Genomic DNA, 27,936 nt, shown 5'->3' with positions numbered 1-27,936 from the left:
TACAGCTGCTCGGCGGAGGTGCCGGGTGTCAGACCCCCGCCGATCCTGAGGATAGGTGATCAATATTACAAGCCCAGACAACCACTTAAAAAATAAAATTGCCATTTTTTTTAATCAAGCAGATTTACCTTTGTCTGTGAAGAGAGATCCCGCTGACCTAACCTCAGGCAGCGTGGACTACTGACCGGCTCCCACTTTGCAGAAGGGATTTACACTGCTCTTATCGCTTATGGCTTAGCAGGAGGGAGCGTGGCCTGTGCCTGTCACTCGAGTGCTTTTTTATTTTATTTTATTTTTTATTTTTATTTAAAGGGGTTGTGCAAGAATTGGGAACGGGAACCTGTAAAGGGAAGCTTACTTTACCTGCTTCTAATCCTGGCCTGCGATGCTCCGCTGGGCTCTCTCACTGCAAGCATCTGGCTTGACATGGCTGTAGCCTATCGCTGGTCGCGGGCGGAGACTGAATCTCGTTGTGTCATGTGACCATTTGTCATGACTTAAGGGGAGCCGGCCTGCAGCGATGTCCAGCCGGATGTTTACAGTGAGGGAGGCCAGCAGAGCATCGCAGGTAAGTAAGCTTCCAAGTTGGGGGGGGGAGGGAGGTTTGCTAGACACTCACCCTATTCTTGCACAACCCCATCAAGGAAATCGGTCACTAGTTTTATGGCCTCCTGTCTGGTGAAATTGAACCATTTTGCAAAAATCTGTATTTAGCAGCTCCACTGCGAACCTAGTATTGGAGTCCATTCAATAATACATCACACACCTGAGAGCCCCCGGATCTCCACTTCTGCACCGGCGGTTTTTGCTATCCGGTTTTGCTATGTGTTGGTGACAGGAGGAGTCTGGAGCTCGTGAATTTCAGGACTCTCTGGTGCACTCTGTAGTGAACCGTTCCAGCACTTGACGCACACCTGGGCTGTTCAGTACAGACTTGAGCAACATCGCTGGGACAGTTCAACTAAGTGACTTTCTTTGGGTGTCTTTCGCCAGCCTACGCTGCATGGGCACCAGGGGAACCTGTGCAGCAGAAAACCTGAAGGCCTGTTTTTGCAGTGTGGTTCGGGCTTCTGACTGGCTCCCTATAGTGCTTGCTGTAAAATGATTGGCAGCAGTGACGGTCAGTTCGCAGTGTTCGCCAGTGTACACATGTGGGCTGCCATCTTTAGCAAGGTAGACTCACCCATCCGGCGATGCACAGGTAAGCCCTTGCCTGTGCTGGGAGCCGGTCTGAAATCAAATGCCGTCACCGGGAGCAGGCAGTTCCGAGAACAGCCGCCGGGGGCCTTCATCGGGCTGTTCTCAGAACTGCCTGCTCCCGGTGACTGCATTTCATTTTAGACTGGCTCCCGGCACAGGTAAGGGCTTACCTGTGCATCGCCGGACGGGTGAGTCTACCTTGCTAAAGATGGCAGCCCGCATGGGTTCACTGGCGAACACTGCGAACTGACCGTCACTGATTGGCAGCCCTTCAAAAGGTTGAGCTGCTGTGCACGGCATGGTTTCTTTCAGTCTTTACCATTTCTACATTATGGACGGTCTCTGTGGTAATCTTAGGACCCCCGGGGAAACTTGTCTTTTTTCAGGATTGTTGCATTTCAAACAAACCGTCTTGTTTTCTCAGATTGTTGCCAATTCCTTCTTGGCGAACCCCACCACGTCGGCTCTCTTCGCGACCATCCTGGTGGAGTATTTACTGGAAAGGCTTCCGGAGATGGGATCCAACGTGGAGCTGTCTAACTTGTACCTCAAGCTGTTCAAGCTGGTGTTTGGCTCGGTTTCCCTGTTTGCTGCGGATAACGAGCAAATGCTTAAGGTGAAGAGCTGAATCTCCGCGCAGACTGGCCGTTTCACTAAGAATCCTGTTCCACACGTCAGGCCTGTTCTGAATAGGGATCCTGTTCACATGTATAGTAGCTGATGATTAGGGCCCAGGAGGGGTACGAGGCAGGATATTGGGCATCCCAGTACATCCTACTGATAATAAGGTGGTGATAAAGTTTTTCACATTTTTTTATGAGGCTTCAATTACTCTTAGGCCTCATGCACACGACCATAGTTCTGGTCCGCATCTGAGCCGCAGTTTTTGCTGGTCGGATGCGGACCAATTCACTTAAATGGGGCCGCAAAAGATGCGGACAGCAGCACTCCGTGTGCTGTCCGCATCCGTTGCTCCGTTCCGTAGCCTCGCAAAAAAAATATAACATGTCCTAGTCTTGTCCGTTTTGCGGACAAGAATTGGCATGTCTACAATGGGCCTTCCGTTCCGCAAATTGCAGAAGGCACACGGGCGGCTTCTGTTGTTTGCTGATCCGCGGTTTGCGGACCTCAAAAAACGGAACGGTCGTATGCATGAGGCCTTAGGCTACATTTACATCTGCGTTTTTGCTATCCGGTTTTGAGATCTGGCAGAGGGATCTCGATACTGGAGGAAAACGCTTCATTTTTGTCCTCATTCATTGTCAATAGAGACAGAACGGAGTGCACCAGAATGCGTTCTGTTCCGTTTGGCTGCATTCCCACGCCGGACGCAAAAACGCTGCAAGCAGCGTTTTGTGTGAGTCAAGGGATACTGATTGCGACAGATCCGCCATGAAACACAATATAAGTCAATGGAGACGGATCCGTTTTTTCTCGGACACAAAAGAAAACGGATGCGGCGCCATTGACTTACAGTGGTTTTAGTTCCGGATCCGTCATGGCTATTTTAGAGATGATTCAACCGGATCCGTTCATGTATTATCATGACGGAAACTTTTTTGCTGATCCATGATGGATCCGGCAAAAACGTGGGTGTGAAAGTAGCCTCAGGGGTCTCATGCACACAAACGTATTTTCATTTTGTGTCTATTCCGCTTGTTTTGCGGACCGTATACAGAACAATTCATTTCAATGGGTCCGCAAAAAAAATGGAAGGTACTCCGTGTGCATTCTGTTTCCGTATGTCCGTATTTCTGTTCCGCAAAAACCTAGAACATGTCCTATTATTGTCCGCATTATGGACAAGGATAGTCCTGTTCTATTAGGGGCCAGCTGTTCCGTTCCGCAAAATACAGAATGCACACTGATGTCGACCGTATTTTTTGCGGATCCGTTTTTTGCGGACCGCTAAATATATACGGTCATGTGCATGAGGCCTTAGATGAAGTTATTACTGGTAGGACCCCAGTGCTAGAAGCAGCCCCTTCAGAATAGCCCCATTGGCTATAAACACCCAAATCGAGGGTCCCAGCAGTTGGACCGCCACTGATCAGTAAGTAAGGGCACATCTACCTGCTGTACACATCTGGTGTTTGGACATAAAAAGCTCTTTTACATAATTACTGTTATGTGAACAGTTCCCTCACCGTTTTCTACATCTTTGCTTGCTGTCATTGAATCGTAACCTTCTTTTTGATGTTGCGGCCTGGAGTAAGATGGGAATATGAACCGTGTTGGTAATGAAATTATTTTCCAATGTTTCTCTTCTGCAGCCCCATTTGCACAAAATTGTGAATAGCTCAATGGAGCTCGCCCAGACTGCCAAGGAACCGTACAATTATTTCTTACTTCTCCGCGCCTTATTCAGGTCTATTGGGGGAGGCAGCCATGATCTTCTCTATCAGGAGTTTCTGCCTTTGTTGCCAAATCTACTGCAAGGTGAGTCCCCCTCCTGCGCCAGTCCCTGTATGGATGTCTAATGACGGCAGCATGATCACTTTTGTCTCGTTTTAGGCCTGAACATGTTACAGAGCGGCCTGCACAAGCAGCACATGAAGGATCTCTTTGTGGAGTTGTGTCTCACCGTGCCCGTCCGCCTGAGCTCTCTGCTGCCCTATCTCCCCATGTTGATGGATCCTTTAGTGTCTGCGCTCAATGGCTCCCAGACTTTAGTAAGTCAAGGCCTGCGGACCCTGGAGCTGTGCGTGGACAATCTGCAGCCCGACTTCCTCTACGATCACATCCAGCCCGTCCGTGCTGAGCTCATGCAGGTATTCTTCTGTTTCACCACTAGGGGGCAGCAAATGTGCACTTCAGCCAGGTGATTCATGGCAGCACTTTTCTCGATATCCCCAACGGTGGCGACATTTTGTTCTCGTCTCCTGGGTGACTTTGGTGGCATTTTCTGTGCATTTGTTTTCCGATCGGCATAATCGCTGTGTAAAATATTTAAAGGGGAAGCTTGTGAAAAGTAAACTTTCACACATTCTTTTCTAATGGGAAACTTTCTGCCTTGATTTGAGCTGAAGTTCTTTCCAGACCTGGTTGCTATACGGTTGTGTGGACTTTGTATGTTATTTTGTGCTGCCTGTGGTTACTTGCAAGTGTTTGCAATCTGTCATTGATGGGAGGCTACTGGTATGCCATAGCTCCTATGATTATTCTAGCCATGGCATACTTTGAGCATTTAGTTGTCTGGGAACTTGGGTACATACGTCATATAGGAGCTTTTCTAACCTTGAATATTTGCTCGGGTTGTTCTCTGGTCCTAAATGTTCATCCACTGACGGGGAAAGGGTTTCTGAGCCCCTTCCTGTTCCTGGCGTCAGTGGCGGACATATTTCAACATGACCCTCCAGCTGTCTATGGAGAGTTGAGGGGCCCCCCAAACACATTACACTGTCGGCCCGGGCGGGTTCGACTGACTATATCTAGTCATGGAGGGGGCCTTTATAGCCATATCTCAGACTATATACCAATAGTAGCGTCAGTGAAAATCATTAAAACATAACCTATAATAAATATGTACTAAAACATCTTATGAGACCTCACATCGTGTCAAAAACGCCCACATGAAAACCGTATAAGCGCCCATCGTGTAAAAAGTGTGATGCAGCAAAAGTCCTATAAAGGTGTAGTGCATGAGTGTCAATGTGAACGTAGCATGCCAGGTAGTAGGGGGTCTTAACCCCCCAAGGACCCTCGCCGTACATGTACGGCGCTGGTGGACGACACTTAAGGACCAGCGCCGTACATGTACGGCCGGCTGATCGGGTGGGTGCAGGAGCATTGACAGCCGGGCCCCTGCTGCATACGCCGTCATCGGTGAAAAAACACAGATTACGGCGTTTAACCCCTTGTATGCCGCAGTCAAAGCTGACAGCGGCATGCAGAGGGTTCCAGGAGGGTACGGGTGCCCTTTGCTTCCCCATCGGGTCCCCGCGCTGCAGGAGGGTACGGGTGCCCTTCCCCTTCACATTACAAAAAAAAAATAAAGAATGATAGTTACTATTTAAGGCGCTTTTAGACTGGCCAGTTGTTAGGCAGATTATCTGGATCAAACCTTTGTACGGCTGCTCGTTCCCGATAATCGACCCGTGTAAAGGTGCCCCAGGTCCCCCAATGAGCAAGCAAAACGCTTGTTCATCGGGTGAAATAATCTTTGGTCCGGACACCTCAACCATCAGTTTTGGGCTGTGTAAATAGGGATCTGGTGCCCAGAAACAATGAATTTGTATGAGGGAGAGCGATGGCAGCAGGCATCGCCCATCCTCGGGCAATAGAGGTGATTGCGGCATGTAAACTTTTCACCTCCAGTGACGAACAGGCAATTGCCTGCTCATCCGCGCTTTGTACATGTGCCTGTATAAATCCAGTACTGTACTCCTAGCCCTAAAGCAAGTATAGGGCTGTCCCTGTATAGCTTTGATGAGGTTAACCAGATCCAGCTTCTGTATAGGTTACACCGTTAATTTCCTAGGGTGGGAGCACTAAGGTCGCTTTCAGACAAGCGATTTCCACGCATCGCACTCGTATCGTAAGTATGCTGTAGCTCCCGTCCTGACCTCCCAGCACTGACGTAGTCGCATAGCATTATATTGATACATGATGCTTTGTAACCCTTACAGTTCTGGAATGTATTATATGACACTGTCAGTGTTATCTAATAAATTCCAGAACTCTAAGGGGTACATGGCATCATAAATCAATATGATGCTATGCGACTCAGTCAGTGCTGGGAGGTCAGGACGGGAGCTACAGCATACTTGCGCTACGAGGTCGGAGGGTGGAAGTCGCTCATCTAAAAGGGTTAACCTATAAATGATTACAGCTGGTGGTGGTGTGGGATATACAGCTGCACAGCTAGCTGTCATATTTATTTGGTCACCTTTATAGTGGCTCCCCAGATGGGTCTTAACAGATGAGGTCTCATAAGATGTTGCGTGTTATAAGCAATACCTGCCATTTATAACATCTTTAGTTTTAAGTTGCTGTTGGCTATTATGCATACTGCCTGTCTTCTAGGCTTTGTGGAGGACCCTGAGAAATCCAGCAGACAGCATTTCCCACGTGGCTTACAGAGTCCTTGGAAAATTTGGTGGAAGCAACCGGAAAATGCTGAAAGAATCACAAAAGCTTCAGTATGTTGTGACGGAAATCCAAGGGCCAAGCATCACGGTGGAGTTTGTGGACTGCAAGGCATCGATACAGCTGCCCATGGAAAAGGTAATGGATTGAATACTGCGCAAGTTCATTCTATACCGTATGTGCACCAACCTATGACCAGCAGAGGGTAATATTTTGTGTGCAGCGACCTTGCAGATAGGAATACCCTGCCGCATGAACACTCCCCAAACCTGCAAGCCGTAAATGTCTGATAGCTGCAGGTTCAACTTCCAGAAGTCCCACCTGTCGAGAGAATGGGTGATCTCCTTCTCTCCCAGTTGGCACCATGCCCTGCATATGGTTCTCTCCTTTGCAGATTCTAGGTGTTGTGGTTACAGCATGGCAGGGGACCCCATTCTCGTGATATATAGGGGAATCGGAGATGGCTGCTCAGTATACCATTAGCATTTTCTGTCAGATGGTTGAGGGCCACACAGAATAGCATCATGTCCCGTACGTGGCCTCAGGTTGTGCAACTCTCCTGTAAGGGAATACCTCTTTATTGGGGTTGACACTGATGGTGTGTCCTAGATAGACCATCCGTGTTAGATCGGTGGAGCCTGGCTTTCGGGACCCGCATGGATCAGTTGTTTCAAGGGACCGCAAAATGTGAATTTCTGTGGAAAGGGAAAGTTTATTTTTTTTGTGACGCGTCAGGCGTGAATGTACCCCCGAGACACAGTGATATTTTGACTTGTGATCTTTAAAGGTCACATTCAATTTCATATTAATTAAGGTTTAATCGGGTATGAAATTCATGTTTCCTTCAGGAGAAAGTTTAAATGTCTTATTCCAAGCTCTTAAATCCTGTTTTGTTTCCAGCCACTCTGGTTGAGGGAACAGGAATTATGGAGCTGGAGGAGATGCTGTCAATATAAATGTGTGTAGATTTGGATTGTCGCTGTTCCATGTCATCTCAGATAGGTACACTGAGAGAGAGGGGTAGGGCAGGCTGAGAGAGGTGGGGCTAGGGCAGGCTGAGAGAGAGGGATAGGGCAGGCTGAGAGAGAGGGGGATAGGGCAGGCTGAGAGAGGTGGGGATAGGGCAGGCTGAGAGAGGTGGGGCTAGGGCAGGCTGAGAGAGAGGGGGATAGGGCAGGCTGAGAGAGAGGGGGATAGGGCAGGCTGAGAGAGGTGGGGATAGGGCAGGCTGAGAGAGAGGGGGATAGGGCAGGCTGAGAGAGAGGGGGATAGGGCAGGCTGAGAGAGAGGGGGATAGGGCAGGCTGAGAGAGAGGGGGATAGGGCAGGCTGAGAGAGAGGGGCATAGGGCAGGCTGAGAGAGAGGGGGCATAGGGCGGGCTGAGAGAGGTGGGGATAGGGCGGGCTGAGAGAGAGGGGCATAGGGCAGGCTGAGAGAGGTGGGGATAGGGCAGGCTGAGAGAGAGGGGGATAGGGCAGGCTGAGAGAGAGGGGCATAGGGCAGGCTGAGAGAGAGGGGCATAGGGCGGGCTGAGAGAGAGGGGCATAGGGCGGGCTGAGAGAGGTGGGGATAGGGCGGGCTGAGAGAGAGGGGCATAGGGCAGGCTGAGAGAGGTGGGGATAGGGCAGGCTGAGAGAGGTGGGGATAGGGCAGGCTGAGAGAGAGGGGGATAGGGCAGGCTGAGAGAGAGGGGGCTAGGGCAGGCTGAGAGAGGTGGGGCTAGGGCAGGCTGAGAGAGGCGGGGATAGGGCAGGCTGAGAGAGGCGGGGATAGGGCAGGCTGAGAGAGGTGGGGCTAGGGCAGGCTGAGAGAGGTGGGGCTAGGGCAGGCTGAGAGAGAGGGGGATAGGGCAGTCTGAGAGAGAGGGGGATAGGGCAGGCTGAGAGAGAGGGGCATAGGGCAGGCTGAGAGAGAGGGGCATAGGGCGGGCTGAGAGAGAGGGGCATAGGGCGGGCTGAGAGAGAGGGGGCATAGGGCGGGCTGAGAGAGGTGGGGCTAGGGCGGGCTGAGAGAGGTGGGGCTAGGGCAGGCTGAGAGAGGTGGGGCTAGGGCAGGCTGAGAGAGGTGGGGCTAGGGCAGGCTGAGAGAGGTGGGGCTAGGGCAGGCTGAGAGAGGTGGGGCTAGGGCAGGCTGAGAGAGGTGGGGCTAGGGCAGGCTGAGAGAGGTGGGGCTAGGGCGGGCTGAGAGAGGTGGGGCTAGGGCAGGCTGAGAGAGGTGGGGCTAGGGCAGGCTGAGAGAGAGGGGGCATAGGGCGGGCTGAGAGAGGTGGGGCTAGGGCGGGCTGAGAGAGGTGGGGCTAGGGCAGGCTGAGAGAGGTGGGGCTAGGGCAGGCTGAGAGAGGTGGGGCTAGGGCGGGCTGAGAGAGGTGGGGCTAGGGCGGGCTGAGAGAGGTGGGGCTAGGGCAGGCTGAGAGAGGTTGGGCTAGGGCAGGCTGAGAGAGGTGGGGCTAGGGCAGGCTGAGAGAGGTGGGGCTAGGGCAGGCTGAGAGAGGTGGGGCTGGATATATGCAGGATGGGTAGATAGACTGAAAGCTATATATAGAGAGGGCAAGACAGGCAGGGAGGGATGGATAGATATGAGAAAGTACTGTAAAGCAAAGCAGACAGAGGAACACAGTATCTGACACTGACATCCATACTTTTGTGACTCTTCAGATCAGTCCTGTCACTTAGGTGGGCTAAGCTGTAGTACCGTACTCTTACAGTGAAGGGGCTGGTATGCTCCAATGAGCCCTTCCCTATATCCCCCCCCCCCCCCCCCCCCCCCGATCACCTAATTTAATTTGGAAAACTCTTTTTAACAGTTTCTAGAAGTAATTCTGTATGTCACTCCGTCAGAGCTGAATGGTAGCCTCATATTTGCAGAGAAGAGGGGGTTGTTTTTCTGGGAAGTTGGGCAGCTGAAGTTTGATGCTGATTTCCTAGGAGACCCTGACGCCATAGTGTGTTTTTTAGGTTGAATCACTGTTTGCTCTTTCAGGCCATCGAGACAGCGTTGGATTGTTTGAAGAGCGCAAACACGGAGCCCTACTATCGGAGACAGGCCTGGGAAGTGATCAAATGTTTCCTAGTGGCGATGATGAGCCTGGACGATAATAAGCACGCCTTGTACCAGCTGCTGGCACATCCCAAGTAAGGACTAAGGGCTTTTTTTCATATAGTTTCATTGGATAAGGGAGAACTATGAGATCGGTGGGGATCCTACCACTGGGATGCCCTCCGATCATGAGAACATGGGCTCTGTACCCCCTACAGCCCCCCAAAATGAACAGAGTGGCCGGTTGCCAAATTCAGCTTATGGCTATTCCTCGCAGGTCCCATAGAGAGGAATGGAGCAACCACGCGCATGCCCAACTGGCCGCTCCCTTCATTTCATAGGGTTCCAGGGGTTACAGAGCCTCCGTTCTTTTGATTGGTGGGGGTCCTACCACTAGGCCCCTACCAATCTAAAAGTTATCCCCTATCCTGTGGAGGTATACATGGAGGTACCCAAGACAAATAGCAGAGGTTGGGGAGTGAAGGAGCCGGTTGAGATCATTCCTCGGTGACGTGGCCTTGGCGCAGTTCGGTGCCATTCAAGTGAATGGGGCTGAACTGCAATGCCAAGCACATCCGCTGTCCTTGGTAAGCTGTGAGGAGGCCTCGGTGAGCGATGTGGCTTCCTCAAACAGTTGGTGCCGGGAATCGGACTCCCGCCGATGTCCTGAGGATAGGCCATCAGTTTGAAAATCCTGGAGAACCCGTTTAATGCCGCCCCTACGGGAGTCATCTTTGTAGTATATTTATGAATTCTGTCTGGCCAAAGAGTTTTGAGCTTGGCCTCCCCCACTATAGTGGAGAACAGAGTACCGTTCTATACGAGCGCCTCTCCTTCTGGCTGACTCGAGGCTTCCTAGTATTACACAGACGACCATTCCTCTGACGGGCATGTCGCACTGCACTGCAGGGGACGTGCCTGGCCGTCCATAGCTCTTTTAGGCAAAGATCAGCTGTTTGCTGGGAGCAGGACCCCAGACGATTGGCGGATCATCCCCGTAACCTTTTGCGCGGGGTTGTCTCTGATTTGATGACTACCGCTTTGTGCTTTGCTTCTCGTCGGCACTTAATAACAATGTGTTGTGTAGTCAGGTAATGAAATATATTACAAGTTCATTGCGGCCTCCCAGCAGGATAATCGCCGGCTTTATCGTGTAAGTTCTGTGCGCGCCAAAATGTCAAGCAAACACGAGAGCGAACAGTCCAGCTGTTAAAAGGTCTGCGACAGTCCCGCCCCGTCATTATCAAATCAATATCAAACCTTCCCCTGGTAAAGGCCAGGCTGGTAATAGCCTTCTCCCGCGCCGCCTATTCACTGCGTTTCCCTCGCCGCTGCCTTTAAATGCTGCCTGTCAAATGGAGCCATCCGTCACGTTTTAGCCTAATAGGTGACAAAATGAAAATGCAATAGATGAGTCGGATCAGAGCTGTTCCAGCGTGGAAGACGTATGGGCAGGGAAGCTGGGTGATGAACAGAATTTATGGCTTCCAGCGCTGCTGCTAGCGGTTGTTTTGTCCCGTGTTTTTTTTTTTTTTATATATTTTTTTTTTCTCTACAGTTTTACTGAAAAATCCATCCCCAGTGTCATCATCTCGCATCGTTACAAAGCTCAGGACACTCCAGCCCGCAAGACCTTTGAGCAGGCTCTGACAGGAGCCTTCATGTCTGCCGTCATCAAGGACCTCAGGCCTAGCGCCCTTCCGTTCGTCGCCAGCCTGATCCGCCATTACACAATGGTAGCCGTTGCCCAGCAGTGCGGTGAGTTGGCATTTGGTGGCCCTAAGTCTTGTCCTTTGGTTCCATACTAGAGTGGTATTTTAAAAGAGCACCTGTCGGCAGGATCAACCCTATTAAACCAGACCTAATCGAGGAGATTTATCAAAACTGGTGCAAAAAAAAAGAAAAGTAGGAGAATGACGGTCCCATACAACAAGGCTCCTTTGGAAAATGAAACGTGGGATCTGGTTGGTTGCTATGAGCAACTACGGTAAATCATTCCCTACTCCCCCACGGTCTGGTAGGGCTGATCCTGCTGATTAAAATGGTACCCGTCTTGTGAACATCTGTTATGACGCTCATGAGAAAAAAAGTTTTTTTTTTTTTAATGTAAATGAGAGCTTTATTGTTCTCAGGGGCGGTGCTTAGCCTCTGGGCCCTCCCCAGTTTTCCAGAGCTGGCCACGCCTCTCGGGGCACTGAAGCCCTCATTTGCATAAAGAATAGAAGTCTCTTTTTCTCTGGAACGCCACAACCAATTTTCACACGACAGGTATCATTTTAATCAGCAGGATCCAACCTTTCCTGGCCGTATGCCTGGTTTAATAGAGTTGATCCTGTAAACCTTTTGCGGGGTTGTTCCAGCTGGAGTGCCTACACACAAATAAGGAGAGAGCTGCCAGTCATGTTGGGCTGAGCTGGGAGGAAGCTGAAGAGGAACCGCCCAACGGACACTTGTCCCCGAGCCTGGCGCTTAAAGAGGACCTTTCATCTGTTTTACTTATAGGAGCTAAATGCCTGTACTTGCGGGGTACCCGGCTGGTGCTGCGCCCTCCTGAAGTTTTCGCGCCCAGTATGCTAATACTAGGCATCGGTACAGGGAGGAGGAGACGCCAGGGTTTCTCGCCCAGTTTCCTTGGGGGACACAGAAGACCTTGGGTATAGCTCATCTCCATAGGAGGCGTGACACTAAGTGAAGACTGTTAAGCCCCTCCTCCACAGCTATACCCTCAGCCTGGAGAGAGAGACTGCCAGTTTTTGCTTAGTGTCCAAGGAGGCAAGACACTCCCTGCTCTGCAGGGCTGGTTTCTCCTTGTTTAAATTTTAGATTTTTACTTTTTTCTTTTCTTTTTGTTCCAGATCAAGGGATAACAGAGACGCACTAGACCTCTCTGTTCTCCCGGGGTTGAGCTGCGCCAGTGCCGGTCACCCGCACTGCTGCCTCCCCCACAGAAGGCAAGGTGGATCAGGGCAGCCCAGCTCCCCTACATCCCGCCAGCGCAAGGGTCGCCCGCACGCCAAGTCCCTCTTCCAGCGTCCTGCCACTACGGTGCCAGTAGCTGAAGGGGCGACCCTGCTGGAATGGACCGAGGGTGAAGACGGCTGTGGTAAGAGAGAGGCTTCTCCAGCCCTACGTTCCCCTCCCTGGCCTCCTGCGTGCTGGACCCCCATGCTGGTCCCGGCTGGACCTACGCTGGCCCCTGGGGTGCCGTAGGTGAACAGCCATGTTTCTGGCTCCAGGGCTGTCGCTCATATCTAGCTGTTGCCCAATAATTATATAGCCCCACACCACCACCATACTGGTGACCGCGGGGCGACAATACAATGCCCCTCCATAGGGGATTGCACAGGGGTGAGCATTGCATTGCTGTGGAGGAATATAGGGCCAGAGACCTGCTCCTAGCTGCCCCTAACACAGGGGTTATGCCGACCCTCCCCCTTACCGGTCGCAGATTCAGTACAGGGGGCCCGCGCTAGCTGCCCCTGTCTCTCCTCTACGGGTGCCTGTCCATTAGGGCAGGGGGTGCAGTGCTGGACTTCAGGGTCTCCCTCCTTACCGGTGTGCTAGGGCCAAGGGGCCGCTCCAGACGCTGCCGGACGCAAGGACCTCGCGGCCTGCATGTGGAACGCGATGCTCCAACAGGCCCCAGCCGACTGCTGATGCTTCCGGTCGGCCGGGTGCCGCAAACTTTGACCCAGGCTTTGGCCTGCTCGACCGCAATCCGGTCCTCTGTCTCTGCCGGCCCGCGGGGTGGGCACCCGCGGCCGTTGGTACATGCGTCAGCCGGCTCCCTCCAGGTCCCGGCTGACCGTCGTTGCCTCCTGGCCGGCCGGGCGCCGCAAAAATCTAGGCCCCGGCTTCGTGACCTACTAGGCCGCAAAATTCCGGCCTCGGTTGGAGGGGGCGGGAACGTCTCGCGGCGCGAATTCTTCCCGCCCGCAGGTCCCCCGCCCCCCAGGGGATCGCAGCGCCGCCCCCCAGGCCGGATCTTTGTTAACCTGTTGGGTACCGGCCATCTCCAAGGGCCGGCTCCCATCTAGAGGACCCCCTCTATGTTCTGGTGGGCTTCCTAATAAGCCTGTACGAGGCTGTGCCCCTGTATGGTGGCCCCTTTCTTGTCTCAAGAGTGGTTGTGTTTTTAAAAAAAAAAAAAAAAAAAAAAAAAAAAAAGGGCTTCCATGGCGGGAATGGCTGCGCAGGATGCTGCAGCATGATACAGTAGTGCTGGCCGCACGCTATGCCCCCCTTCCGTAGGCAGCATGTCGCGCTCCCCGGCTGCAGTGCTGGCCAGCTGCATGTCTCCTTTTTAGGCGGACCCTTGCCATCTCCCGGGATACGGCGCTGGCCAAGTGTAGGCGCCCCTCTTCCGCCCGTTCTATGGCAGGACGTCACCTCTCCAGTTATGGTGCTGGCCATGGGCATGAACCCCTTCCTAAGTGGAATTCTGCGCTCTCTGGCCGCAGGCTGGCCATGTGCATAACTCCCTTCTATAGGTGGAATACTACATTCACCGGATCGGTGCTGACCATGGCACGACACCCCCCTTCCTTAGGGGAACGCTGCACTCACTGGATTTAATGCTGGACAGGTGCATGACCCCCTTCTGGGGCGGAATAATTGCACTCTCACCGGATATAGTGCTGGCCATGTGCACGACCCCCCTCCTTAGGGGAACGCGGCACTCTCACTGGATTCCCTGCCGGCCATGTGTGTAACCCCCTTCTTAGGCGGTACGCTGCACTCTCGCTTGTTCGCTGTCGGCCATGTGTATGAAACCCTTCTATAAGAGGAACTCCGCACTCTCGCCAGATGCGGTGCTGGCCATGTGCACGTCCCCCTTCCATAAGCGGAACACTGCACTCTTACTGGATTCACTGCCGGCCATGTGCATGACTCCCTTTCATAAGCGGAATGCTGCACTCTCATTGGTTTTGCTGCCGGCCTTGAGCATGCCTCCTTCTCTCAGGCGGCATACATACACTCTTACTGGCTGGGGTTGTTCTCTCGCGGTAGGTTGCTGGCCACGTGCCTGACCCTCTTCCATGGTTGGGTGCTTGCACTCTCACCGGATCCGCTGCCGGCTATATGCATGGCCCCCTTCCGTGGGCGGTGTTCCGCACTCTCGCTGGATTGCTGCCAGCATGGCCATGCCTCCTCTCCTCAGGCGACATCCATGCACTTTCACTGACTGGGTGTTATTGTGCCAGCACGTTGCCGGCCAGGTGCATGACCCCCATCCATGGCGGGATGCTCGCGCTCTCCTGGGATGCGATGCTGGCCATGTGCACCCCCCCCCCCTTCTGGGAGGATCACTGCACTTTCACCGAATACGTTGCGGGCCGTGAGCATGGCTCTAACAGGGGTGCGCTGCTTGCACTCCCTTTGGAAATGGTGCTGGCCTTGTGCAGACCACTTCTCATTCCATGGGCGGAAATTTGTATGCTCTCGAGATTCACGGCTGTCCTTGTGTATGCTGTACTGGACGTTCCCCTTTCATGGGCGGAGTAGTTGCACTCTCACGAAATTCGGTGTTGGGTAGATTATTGCACAATCATTTAATGCTAGGATAATCCAGTGCATGCCCCCCTTTTCACCAGGTCCTTTTGGTGCGGGCCTTTGCACTCTTGCCATCTGCAGATTTTGCCAGGTACCTTCCCCCCTTTTTCCGGGCGGACTGCTTGCGTTCCATCGCATGCTGGTACTGGTCTTGTGCATAACTCCTTTTCAGGTTGCACTTTACATTTCCGTGGATACTGTGGGACGCTGTGGCTGTGCGCTCTGTGCGTTGTTTGGGCCGTGTATGCCTTCTCCTTCCGTGGGTGGGTTGGCCTTCTCGCTGCCTGCAGGGTTGCTAGTACGTATGCCTCCCTTCTTCCTGCGACATACTTTTTTCTCTTGGGGTGAGGTTGCTTGTCGCAAGCTTTGCACTCTTCTCTGAGGAGATCATTCTGTCCACTTATGAGCCCAAGGTGTTGTTGTCCAACACGCAACAATGAATGCTCAATGTATTCACAGCTGTATATCTTGTATATACGTAGACGAGCTCTGCTGGCTCGCTATTGCACTGAGCTGAGTGGTACCCTTTTTTCTGGTGTGGTCCCGTTGTGTCGGCACCCACCTTGTTCGTTGGCCTTTCCACCTGGGGAGTGTTCGGGGTTCCTTGATGCGTACCCATTCGTCATCCCGTGACATTGTTTCCCCACGCAACCGGTCGGGGTCGAGAGTGTTGTCTGCAGTGCCGCTCGACTTCTACGTTGGCTCTGGCGGGACTACGGTTCCCTCGCCTACTACCATTTCCTCCTCTCGGATGCAGTGTGGTATGGGTCCTTCCTATTGGCGCCCTTTGCGCTTCAGTCTGTTGCTACCAGGTTCAGACTGCTCCTCTCGGGTAGGTCACCCAACTCTTCTTGGGTGCTTGATTATCCAGGTCCTGGGGACCTCCACTTTTGGTTTCTTTAGGGTATTCGCCTGCTGCGAGGCGGTGTGCAGGTCGTCTCACAGAGTAGCGGGGATTCGGCTCTGCTTTTCCTCGCCGGCTCGGTTTTTTGGCTTCTGCTCTGGGTTTGTCGCTCCAATATGGCTTCTGCCCCGGCCAGGCCTCAGAGGCTGTTCCGTCGTTGCCCCCCCCCCCCCCCCCTCTGGGGTGAGCATGGTTGTTCAATTGGATGGTTCCGGTGTTACTTGCGGTCTCGTACCATCTCCCTCGTTCTCGCTGGCAGTACTAGCTGTTTGCCGGGCCTACCGCGTTTTGTCCTCCCACTGGGTGCAGATTGCCTTTCCATTCTGGGCATATGGTCCTGCGGGACTTACTTTCTCGGTAACTTGGGAGGACTACCCTTCGGTCAAGATTGTCCTTGGATCTCCCACACCGGGACTGTAGAACTCCTTTCTTTGGTGGCTACATCGACTTGGACTTGGCCTGTCTTGTCTGGGCATCTGTCGGATGCTGGGCAGACCCTTCCGGTTTCTTCCGTCTGTCCTTCTGCCCCCCCACTCCGGTTGGATACGGGACTATGTTGTTCGGGGGCCGACAGGACCGTGTTTTTCCGATCCTTCGGCCGTGTTACTGGTCTGCGCCTGATCACATTGGGTTTTCTCCCGCTTGCTGGGTGATTCCTGCGAGCACGCTAGTGTTCGCTCCCGACTGTGCTTCGTCCAGGTTTGGTTGTCGGACTTAGGGTTCTTACCTGGGGTTTTGTGGGAAGCGGGGCATTCCCCCACTCTGCCTTTCTCTCCCTTGGTTTTGTCTTTCTCTAGTCCGGTCTGACCCTGGGACTGGGACTCTGTTACTTGAAGTGTCAAGTGTCTGCGCTGTCCTTCCCCTTCCAGCGTTTCCTGGCCCTCCTGGGCCTTGTCATGACCTTCTTCCACAGAGTGGCTCTTTGGTGGTTCTTTACCGTTTTCCTGGTTCCGCCCTGGGAACTACATACTGAGCTCTCGGCGCTCCAATCTTTCCCTTGGAGCCGTTGCAGAAGTTCTCCATACTCCTTCTGTCCTGTACAGTTGTGTTTCTGTTGCCATCATGTCTGACGGGTGCCTGGTTGGCGGCCCTTCGTGTCTGTGCCTTCTGTCCTTTTCCAGGACAGGGCTGTTCTCCGTTCTGTCCCTTCCTTCCTTCTGAAGGTGGTATCTGCCTTCTTATCAACGAGGCTTTCGTCCTTTTCCTCCCATCCCCGGGAAAGGACGCTTTACCGTTTGGAGGTTGTTGGGCCTTGCAGTTGTTTACTTGGAGATCTCCGACTTTGGTCGGCGTTCGGTCTCTTGTGTTTCCAGGAGGTCAGTGCAAAAGGTTGGTGGCTTCCTCCGCTTTCTCAGAGTGGCTTTTGCTGTGGTTATCGCACCAATGGCAGGGTTCTGCTTTCGGTGTCACCGTTCATTTCACCAGAGCGGTCGGTGCCTCCTGGGGCGGAGGCATTAGGTTTCGGCCATTCATTTGTGCAAGGCGGTCACTTCTTCCTTGCACACCTTACCGAGTTCCACAGGGTGCATACTCGGGCTTCGGCGTATGCTGCCTTGGGCCGCCTGGTCTGCAGGCGGTGGTTTCTTGATGCCTTCGGGTGCTTCGCCTTGGTGCTGTGGTCCCTCCCCTCTTGGACTGCTATTGAACGTCCCAAGGTCTTCTGTGTCCCCCAAGGAAACTGGGCGAGAAAACGAGATTTTTGTATAACTTACCAGTAAAATCTCTTTCTCGCTCTTTCCTTGGGGGACACAGCACCCACCCATTCATTGTTTTTCTCTACACGGTTTCCGAGTTTGTGTTACCCGTTGGGTAGTTGGCTTGTTGGTTCCTTGTTGGACTTTGCCTTTTCTCACTGCTTGGACACGCAACTGGCAGTCTCTCTCTCCAGGCTGAGGGTATAGCTGTGGAGGAGGGGCTTAACAGTCTTCACTTAGTGTCACGCCTCCTATGGAGATGAGCTATACCCAAGGTCTTCTGTGTCCCCCAAGGAAAGAGCGAGAAAGAGATTTTACTGGTAAGTTATACAAAAATCTCGTTTTCTCAATGGGCGTCTTTTTCTCTCTGGCTGTGACGCTCTCCGCTGTGATTGGACCGCGCTACAGCCAGGGAGAAGGAGACGCCCATTGAGAAACCCTGGTGTCTCCTCCTCCCTGTACCAATGCTCAGTATTAGCATACTGGGCGCGAAAACTTCAGGAGGGAGCAGCGGGGCGATGTTTAAAAAAAAACACACAAAATAAACGGGTGGCAGCATCAGCCAAGTACCCCGCAAGTACGGGTATTTAGCTCCTATAAGTAAAACAGATGAAAGGTCCTCTGTAACACTGGCTGCAACACTTTAAAGTAAAACATAGGAGTGGGATGCTTGTCAGCAATCATGCTGCCTTTGCTTAGGGCGTTCTTGCTGACAGTTTCCCTTTTATTCTGTTTTCTAGGTTGTTTGGCACCTACATTTACCCTTTTTTTGCCTCCTTTTAAATAATATGGCATGCAACTTCTTTTCTCCATATCCAGGCCCCTTCCTATTACAATGCTACCAGGTTGGCAGTCAGCCCAGCACGGCCATGTTTCACAGCGAAGAGAACGGTTCGAAAGGCATGGATCCCCTTGTGCTGATTGATGCCATAGCAATCTGCATGGCCTACGAAGAGAAGGAGTTGTGCAAGATCGGAGAGGTCGCCTTGGCTGTGATATTTGACGTCGCCAGTATTATCCTTGGGTCAAAAGAAAGGGTAAGGACGCTGTTAAGTCTGTTATGTCTTATGGACTGTAACGACCTATGACATTACTATTTTTTTTTATTTTTTTTATTTTTTTATGGCATATTTTCCAGCATCCGCAGCAGCATATATTTCACTGCATACGCTGCACATTTGAGCCTTTTTCTTTCGTATCGTATATAGTGCAGAATTAAGTGTACTTTTATGCTTCAGTTGCAGTGGACAGTTTGGTCGCAGCCAGTGGTCTTCCAATTGGGCCTGTATTTAATTTTTTTTTTAAAAACCATGCTGTTTCTTTTTAATGTGTAGATGGCGCTGTAACACTTAGATTTGGCTATTTGTAGTACATGGCGCCTTATGTGGGAGAATTCATTTGCAATGAGTTTTTTCTTCTTTGTCTCTTTCAGGCATGCCAGCTTCCCTTGTTCTCTTACATTGTGGAACGTTTATGTGCGTGCTGCTATGAACAAGCCTGGTATGCAAAGCTTGGCGGAGTGGTTTCCATAAAATTCCTCATGGAACGCCTTCCTCTGATTTGGGTGCTTCAGAACCAGCAGACCTTTCTGAAAGCCCTTCTCTTCGTCATGATGGACTTGACCGGAGAGGTATTTAATCTGTTCCGGTTTGTACATGCTCGGGGCGCTTTCAGAAAACTTGTAATCCTTCTGCTCAGGGGACCCACGTGGAGAAAAGCCTTGTCCTATAGCAGCCGCAAAAATAGACTGGAGGAATTGGGTCTGCCTACTTCATTGTCTTCATTGTCCCAACATCAGTCTGCTTCTATAGATGATCCTTTTATTATTTATTAGTTTCTTTTTGATAATTTGAGGTGTCTTTCAGGAGACCTTGGGAGGGAGACTTCTCCTACACCAGTCTTGATCTCCTAAATAGGCCTCTTAATAAGGCTCCTTTAGGCCTCTTAATAAGGCTCCATTCACGCGTCCGTATAATGGGTCCGCATCCGTTCTGCAAATTGTGGAACAGGTGCGGACCCATTCATTCTCTATGGGGACGGAATGGAGAATGCATCCGCATTTCCGGAGCGCGGCCCCGATCTTCCGGTCCGCGGCTCCGCAATAAAAATAGAACATGTTTTATTCTTGTCCGCAATTGCAGACGAGAATAGGCAGTTCTATGGGGGTGCCCACCGGGTGTATTGCAGATCCTACGGACGTCTGAATGGACCCTTAATGAATAGCTTTAATTTTAGAAGGTTACATTTATTCTAGTTAGAGGCTGGCATAGGCTTATGCTATAATTTATGCCAGTTTATGGTGTAAATTGTAGTAAATCAAGGAGTTTGTGGAGGCGCCGTCCCTCTCGCTAAGCCCCACCTCCTTTTTAATCACGTAGTCGCTATCCCATGACTAATGTAAATAATTAATATCAGACATCATATAGTACCTCACATGGATCCAGAGATCTCCACATTCATTGCTCTGGTAGATTCTCTCTGGCAGCTCAGGGCAGTGTCCTGCAGCTCTGTCCCTATGACAACTCGGTGTGGGGGGGGTTTGGGGTCTTCTTCAGCTTTCTACCTATCATAGTTCGGGGTCATATGTCTTTTCTGCTGACGCTCTCTCCCTGTAACGTGCAGCTTCTAACAGTTTCCTCCTAATTGGAGGCAGTTGAAGGAAGGAACTGAGCACGTGCGACCATCTCAGGGAGGTGGACGGAGAAATAAGGAAATGAACAAACAGCAGGTGGCGCTATACAGAGATTTTTATTGAAAAGCTCTCTGGCTCTACAAAATTTTGAACTAGATGCAATTAGAAAAGTATTCACCCAAGTGCTGGCTCGAAAAATCTAGAATATTTTTTTTGTGGCATAACCCCTTTAAGCACAAAAAGTTACATCTTATGGTGCAGGTATGGCGCGCGTCATCATTTGTGACTTTAATGCCGTGTTTGTGGTGTCAAAGCTTTGATATACATCTCTCTGTGAGTGTTTGCTTGTGCGCCTTCGTGGTTGGTGAGATTTGTCGTTATATTTTTGGGGGAGATTTATCAAAACTGGTGTAAAGAAAAACTGGCTTAGTTACCCATATCATCCAATCAGATTCCATCTTTCATTCTGCAAAAGAGTTCTGAAAAATGTTAAGCCATTTTTACGCCTATTTTGCTAAATCTCCCCCTTTGTATGAAGAAGAGTCTCAGTGAAGAAGTAAGAGGAGCACGTGGCATGGCTTTGGTCTCTAACCTGTGGAACACCAGCTGATGTGATACTACTACTCCCAACATGCTCTTCACAGCAACTGGGTTGTCGTCACAGGTTGGAGTCCAGTGTGAGGGGTGCCATGTACGACTGCTTCCCAATTCTCATTCATATCATTAGCCACTTTGAGCATGTATGTGACAGGAGATGGCCTATGACTAGATCTCGATACACGTCTATAGATTCGCTTGCCCTGTCTCAGGAAATCATTTGCTGTGCTGCTTCTTAGGTTTCCAACGGAGCCGTCGCTATGGCAAAGACCACCCTGGAGCAGCTTTTGATCCGATGTGCCACCCCACTGAAGGACGAGGAGAAAACGGAGGAGATCGTGAGTGCGCAAGAGAAGTCCTTCCACCTGGTAACGCACGACCTTGTGCGCGAAGTGACGTCGCCTAACCCGACGGTGAGGAAGCAGGCCATGCACTCTCTGCAAGTCCTGGCCCAAGTGACCGGCAAAGGTGTCACCATGATTATGGAGCCCCATAAAGAGGTAATGTAGAGGTCTTGTAAGAATTTTTTGGAAATGTGCAGGGTTTCGGTTATAATTTCAGCAAGCCGGACCTCCTCTGTTTAAACGTTCTCCATGTCATAAATAGTTTTCTAATAATTTTAAAGGGTGTTTTCTGAGACTTTTCTACTGATGATCTATCCTCTGGCTACGTCATCAGAATCTGATCGGTGGGGGTCTCGCACCCGGGACCCCCTCCGAACAGCTGTTTGAGAAGGCATTGGCGCGGTTTGGTATCAAAGCTCACTACGATGGGGCTGAGCTGGGCCTAGGTCATGTGACATATGAACGGGATGTCACATGGCCTAGGCCAGGGACGGGCAAACTCTGCCCTCCAGCTGTTGTAAAACTACAAATCCCATCATTCCCAGTCTGCCTACAGCAGGGCATGATGGGATTCGTAGTTTTAAAACAGCTGGAGGGCCGAGTTTGCCCATCCCTGGCCTAGATTAAGTGCAGAGAAAGCCAAGGTACTGGTGCCGCTGCCTTCTCAAACTGCTGATGGGTGGGGGTCCCGGGTGTCGGACCGATCAGTCTTGGAAAACCCCTTTAAATCTTATTTCTATAATTTTATTTTACTAGTATATATTTATATTTTTTTCCATCTTCTGCTTTGCTGCCTTCAGTGCTTGTTCTGTTTTATTAAATTTATTTTTTTGCTGGGATTTTTCGCTTGATTATGACTTGAAAATACTCTTATGACGAATGAAGGCTAAAATGGGAGGTGGTTGGGTTACCATTTACAGTCCTATTGATTATTCCCCCATAGGTATTACAAGACATGGTTCCTCCTAAGAAGCACCTGCTGCGTCACCAGCCAGCAAACGCTCAGATCGGCCTCATGGAGGGAAACACCTTCTGCACGACCCTGCAGCCCCGGCTGTTCACTATGGACCTCAACGTTGTAGAACACAAAGTCTTTTACTCGGAGGTAACCTAGTAGGATACGTGGCTGTCATTCCGTGACCTACAATATCAGAAGTATTTTTTTTTTTTTTTTGGAGGAGCTGTCCTGCATTCCTGACATGACTTAGTAAATAGCTGTATTCTCCATAGAATAATTTCTAAGAACTTTTGCATTGTGCGGTTCCCTGGTTTTGGTCCTGTAAATGTATGAATGCCTTGGCAACGTAACATTGTGTTGCAAAGGAAACGTCCCCTGTCAATAGGGCGTGCCCCTAAATGGTCAGTAGTGATTTGACAATATAGGACCAAGAAGAATGTTGTCAATTAATTTATACAGTTCCAGGAGGAGTAACAGAGGAACCGAGTTCTAAGGGAAGATGCTCCACAATGGTTATTTCATGGGAAGTGCAGATATGTTATGCCTTCATTTTATGATTGGTAGGGATCCGATCTCTGGGATTCCTACTGGTCCTTACAAGGGGTTTGTCTTGGTTTCTTGGTATTGATGACCTAGTCTCGGGATCAGTCATCAATCTACTCCTGTCACTACCACCGATCGGCTGTTTTTAAGGGGCCGCAGCTCTACATCCTCTGCAGCCATGGCAGCATACATACTCCACTGATACGCTATAACCAGCTTGCAGGTATACACTGAAGAAGATGCAGCACTTACACGAGCGCCGCAGCCTTTTCAAACCGTGGACTGGCCAGGAGTTGGACCCCCACCAGTCTAATATTGATGGCCTATCCTGAGGCCTCTGCTGTGCTGTCGCTCTGCGTCCTATTACAATGCCACTGTTTAGGGAAAACATAGAAGGGAATGCAGAGCTACCCTTCATTTGCAGGATGGGTGGGATTTCCAGGGGTCAGACCCCTGGATGGCATAGTCTAACGGTGGCATGGAAATAACCCTTAAAGGGCATCTGTCAGCAGACTTGTACCTAGGAAACTGGCTGAGAGTACTTTCACACTTGCGACCGTGGATTCCGGCGGGCAGTTCCGACACTGGAGCTGCCCACCGGATCCGTCAAAACGCATGCAAACTGATGGCATTTGTCAGACTGATCAGGATCCTGATCCGTGTGACAGATGCATTGAAATGCCGGAACCGTCTCTCTCCGATGTCATCCGGAAAAACGGATCTAGCATTTTATTTTTATTTTTTTCTCATTTTTTTGCAGACCGCAATGCCGGATCCGTTTTTGCCGGAACACTCTGGGCCGGATGCGGCATTAATGCATGTCATTGGGGAAAAAATGCAAGTGTTCCGGAATTTTGGACGGAGATAAAACCGCAGCATGCTGCGGTATTATCTCCGTCCAGAAGTAAAAAATACTGAACTGAAGACATCCTGAACGGATTGCTCTCCATTCAGAATGCATTAGGATAAAACTGATCAGTTCTTTTCCGGTGTTAAGCCCCTAGGACGGAACTCAATACCGGAAAAGAATAACGGTAGTGTGAAAGTACTCTGACCTGTTACATGTGCACTTGGCAGCTGAAGGCATCTGTGTTGGTCTCATGTTCATATGTGCCCGCATTGCTGGGAAAAATGCTCTTTTAATATATGCAAATGAGGCTCTAGGAGCAATGGGGGCGTTACCATTACACCTAGAGGCTCAGCTCTCTCTTCAATTGCTGCACCATCTCTACTTTGACAGTGTCAGGCATGATCACGTTTCTGCTGCCTGGTCCTGTCAGTCAAAATGCAGAGGGTGCAGCAGTTGCAGAGAGAGCAGAGCCTCTAGGTGTAACGGCAACGCCCCCGTTGCTCCTAGAGGCTCATTTGCATATAATAAAGCAACATTTTCCTCAGCAATGCGGGCACATAGGAACATGGGACCAACACAGATGCCTTCAGCTGCCAAGCGCACATGTAACAGGTCAGCCAGTGTCCTAGGTACAAAACTGCTGACAGATGCCCTTTTTAAAAGAAGTTCCCTGGTTCATTGTCTAAAGAAAAGTTCATATTCAAATGCTGCAAAGTGGTTCTGATCATGTATAGATGTCACAGAACATGACTTGGTGATCAGTACAAGTTCCCAGCTTTTGAGTGTAAACAAGGTTTCTGTTCACTGACAGCAACCACAGACCTTGGGTGCTGGGAGGATTTAAAGCTGCAGAACCTCTTGGTAGAGAAGATTCGTTGTCTTTCTGCAGTTTACTAGAAGAGCACTGCTCCAGTTGATGCCTTTTCCCCAGATGCCTTCTATAAATTTTCTTCTATAAATTTTTCTCTTTCCTTTTAGCTCCTAAACTTGTGTGAAGCGGAGGATGCGACGCTCATGAAGCTCCCCTGTTATAAAAGCCTTTCTTCTCTTGTGCCGCTGAGAATTGCTGCTTTAAGTAAGTCTGTCTGATATTCTTGTAAATCTTGAAACTGTTTCCCAGAAATTGCCTGCATTTAAAGGGATTGTGTCATCAGAAAATGACTTTTTGTATGAATCAAGTATTTTTGCAGTAACATGGCAATAAAGGTGAGAAGACACAGGAGAGTAGTAAGAATAGACTATATTTTCAGCTGCCAGAGGGAGAAGAAGACTAATTCTTCCTAGATTCCTTCCCCCAGCAGATAAGCCCAAAAAAAAATCATGAAAAAGGTATTTTTGTATATTCGAAATGCTGAAAAGTACTTTAAAGTAGACATTTATAACCTTTCAGGACATTTAGTATGAAAACGATTCATGGAATACCTTTAAATATGTTGCTGTCTTGACCAACCCTTTCCATGTGCCCTCCTATTAAATAGGGGTGGCATATAGGGTTGCACCGGATATCGAATTATCCATACCCAATCGATACTTTTGTCCCGGTATCGATACTGGGATTTGCCATTTACCGATACTAGGTTGCTCTACTGTGCAACATAACATGGTGTGCGCTGCTCTCAGCGCGCACCATGTTCCCTCAGCAGCACAGGGGAGAAGGAGTCTCTCCCTCCCCCCTGTGCCGCTGCCACCAATGAGAAGAGAGATGGGCGGAGGAGGGGAGGGGCTGTGGTCACTGCGCCACCAATGATAACTAAACCATTAATACAAATACAGGAGGCGGGTGCCGGCGGCAGAATCACATAGCCGGCACCAGCCTCCTGTATTTGTATTAATGGTTTAAAAAAAATTAGGGCGCAGTACGCCCGCCCCAACCCTCCCAGTATTAAATCATTGGTGGCAGTGGCCACAGGGTCCCCTCCTCCTCATTGGTGTGCAGTGGCAGTGAAGTTTCTGGGCTCCGGTCAGTTACCATGGCAGCCAGGACGCTACTGAAGCCCTGGCTGCCATGGTAAGCTCCCTACTGCTGCTGTGTGCACAAAGCCCAGGGCAGCAGGGAGAGTGTGAAGTCTTATTCACCCTGATAGAGCTCTATTAGGGTGAATAGGGCAAGGGATCAAAAGATCCCAGGTTCTAGCCCCTAAGGGGGAAATAGGTATTAAATAAAAAATAAAAGTAAAAAAATAAAAATAAAACACCAAAATATTAAGTATAAATCACTACCTTTCCCAATTTTACATATAAAATATATAAACAATAAATAAATAAACGTTACATATCGCCTCGTCTGAAAAGTCCAAACTATTAAAATATAAAAAATAGTTCCTATGCGGTGAGCGCCGCAACAGAAAAAAAATAAAATAAAATAACCGCACGATTCGCAATTTTTTTTTTGTCACCTTGTCCCCCCCCCCAAAAACTAGGATAAGACTGTTCGATTATGCGCCGGACGTTCCATAAAATGCGGAATGCACACGGCTTTTTTGGTGGTTTTATTTTTTTCGCATGGTATCTGGTATCGCAATACTTTTTTTATGGTATCGAAATCGAATCAAAATTTTGGTATCGTGACAACCCTAGTGGCATATGGGATGTCCCCCTCTATCAGCCACTGGCCACCAGGAGCTCTGATAGACCTACTGTGTCCAGTACATGGATGGCCATCTGTTGAATTACTACTATGTAATACTAAATTTCTCCTGTAGAGGCCACTGCAGGGCAAATGTATATCCGTCCTCATGTTTGTCTAAAGGGGTTGCGCCAGCTTGGTCTTTCATGGCTGAGATGGCAATAACCGCAGTAAGTGCCCGCCAGGAGTTAATGGACTTACGGGAACATCTGAGCAGCTGGAGTTTGATGTTCTATGCTGTTATCGTAGCTCCCATTCACTGCTATGGGAGTTATGGACACAGTGCTTGCTGAGGTTATTCTCATCTCTGCCATGAAAGGCTGAGATGAGACAACCCCTTTAAGATAAAAAAAAAATTCCCTTTAAAGGCATCTGTGTTGGTCCCATGTTCTTATGTGCCCGCATTGCTGATGTTTTATTATATGCAAATAAGCCTCTAGGAGCAACGGGGGCGTCGCCATTACACTTAGAGGCTCAGCTCTATCTGCAACTGCTCTTTAATTGACAGAGCTGGGCAGTGTAAACGTCATCACACCTGGCCCTGTCAATCAAAGTGCAGAGGGCGCAGCAGTTGCAGAGACAGCAGAGCCTCTCGGAGTAACGGCGACGCCCCCGTTGCTCCTAGAGGCTCATTTGCATATATTCAAACATAATTTTTCTCAGCAATGCGGGCACATAGGAACATGGGACTAACACAGATGCTAAGCGCAAATAGCTGACAGATGCCCTTTTAAAAATTTTCATTATGAATATTGTTTTTTTAAAGTTTTTTTTTAGTCCTAACTTTGGTTTTATCTGAACAGATGCTCTCGCTGCCTGCAACTATCTGCCGCAGTCCAGGGAGAAGATCATTGCTGCGCTGTTCAAGGCCCTTAACTCCACAAACAATGAGCTTCAAGAGGCTGGAGAGGCTTGTATGAGGAAGGTGAGGCGAGCGCCGATAGGTCTGCATTCGTTTTCACCCGCATACAATGCACGCTTAAGAGCAGGGCATGCTTATTATGCTGCGCCAATCGCTGGCTGACTACAGGGTACAAGACCCGAGGCAATAAAGGCGTTTGGAGCAGAGATATGACACGCGCCGAGGATTAATGGCGAATCTCCGACAATAGCCCAGAGAGCCGTCGGGTTGTCATGGTGATCCCAAGTTCTTCATACCAGGAGTGATACGGTCAGGCCGGTCTGATCAAAATGTGTAATTGAAGAGGCCGCGTGGAAAAGCATTAAAATTCCAGTAAGGGGGTACGTTCGCATTTGCGTCATGCCTGATCCGCAAAGCCCCGGCTGTCGGAAGTTCGGAACAAGCAGAAAACGTTGCTTGCAAAGGTTTTTGCGCGGCTGGAAAGGGGCCAGGTCAGCGTCGGAGATCTGGCGGGGAACTTGTTGAATCCGGAACGCCAGTGCTTGTCGGATCCTCTACCATATATGCGAACGTACCCTAATCTGGCATGTGATCATTCACCAGTTGTAATAGTCTGCGGTTCTGTCAGTGTAATGTTCTGTTCTGGACACCGGTCCAGTAGGTTATGTGTGTGCTAATGATCCTCTCGCACAGTATCCACCAGACTCGCTGATTCTTTATCCCCCCCGTGTAGTTTCTGGAGGGAGCCACCATAGAAGTAGACCAGATCCATACACACATGAGGCCCCTTCTCATGATGCTCGGAGACTACCGCAGCCTGACCCTCAATGTGGTCAATCGCCTGACGTCCGTGACCCGTCTCTTCCCCAATTCCTTCAATGACAAGTTCTGCGATCAGATGATGGTAAGACACGTATATTACAGTGCACCTATACCATTCACACTTTCATCTTTAACCCTTTCATGACCGGGCCTAAAAGAGGCTTGAATGTCCAGGCAATTTTTTGTGATTTTGTGCACCTGGTGGTTTAGTGACCCTAATTATTATT

General features: G+C 50.2%; 1 protein-coding gene across 1 annotated transcript in view; it reads left to right on the top strand.

Annotated features, from left to right (window-relative positions):
• Positions 1 to 27,936, top strand: part of LOC121008926 (transformation/transcription domain associated protein) — a 142,731-nt gene that overhangs the window by 21,935 nt on the left and 92,860 nt on the right. Inside the window, 13 exon segments of the mRNA XM_040441697.1 lie at positions 1,625 to 1,816; positions 3,474 to 3,639; positions 3,715 to 3,971; positions 6,226 to 6,426; positions 9,268 to 9,419; positions 10,883 to 11,082; positions 18,295 to 18,512; positions 18,908 to 19,105; positions 20,944 to 21,204; positions 21,992 to 22,153; positions 24,378 to 24,474; positions 26,829 to 26,950; positions 27,621 to 27,791. Of these exon segments, the coding sequence (XP_040297631.1) occupies positions 1,625 to 1,816; positions 3,474 to 3,639; positions 3,715 to 3,971; positions 6,226 to 6,426; positions 9,268 to 9,419; positions 10,883 to 11,082; positions 18,295 to 18,512; positions 18,908 to 19,105; positions 20,944 to 21,204; positions 21,992 to 22,153; positions 24,378 to 24,474; positions 26,829 to 26,950; positions 27,621 to 27,791 (2,397 nt within the window).

This window comes from Bufo bufo, chromosome 7 (assembly GCF_905171765.1).
Source record: "Bufo bufo chromosome 7, aBufBuf1.1, whole genome shotgun sequence".
NCBI classification, from domain to species: domain Eukaryota; kingdom Metazoa; phylum Chordata; class Amphibia; order Anura; family Bufonidae; genus Bufo; species Bufo bufo.
The sequence above is the reverse complement of the archived record's forward strand: the minus strand, read 5'-3'. Positions and strand labels throughout refer to the sequence as shown.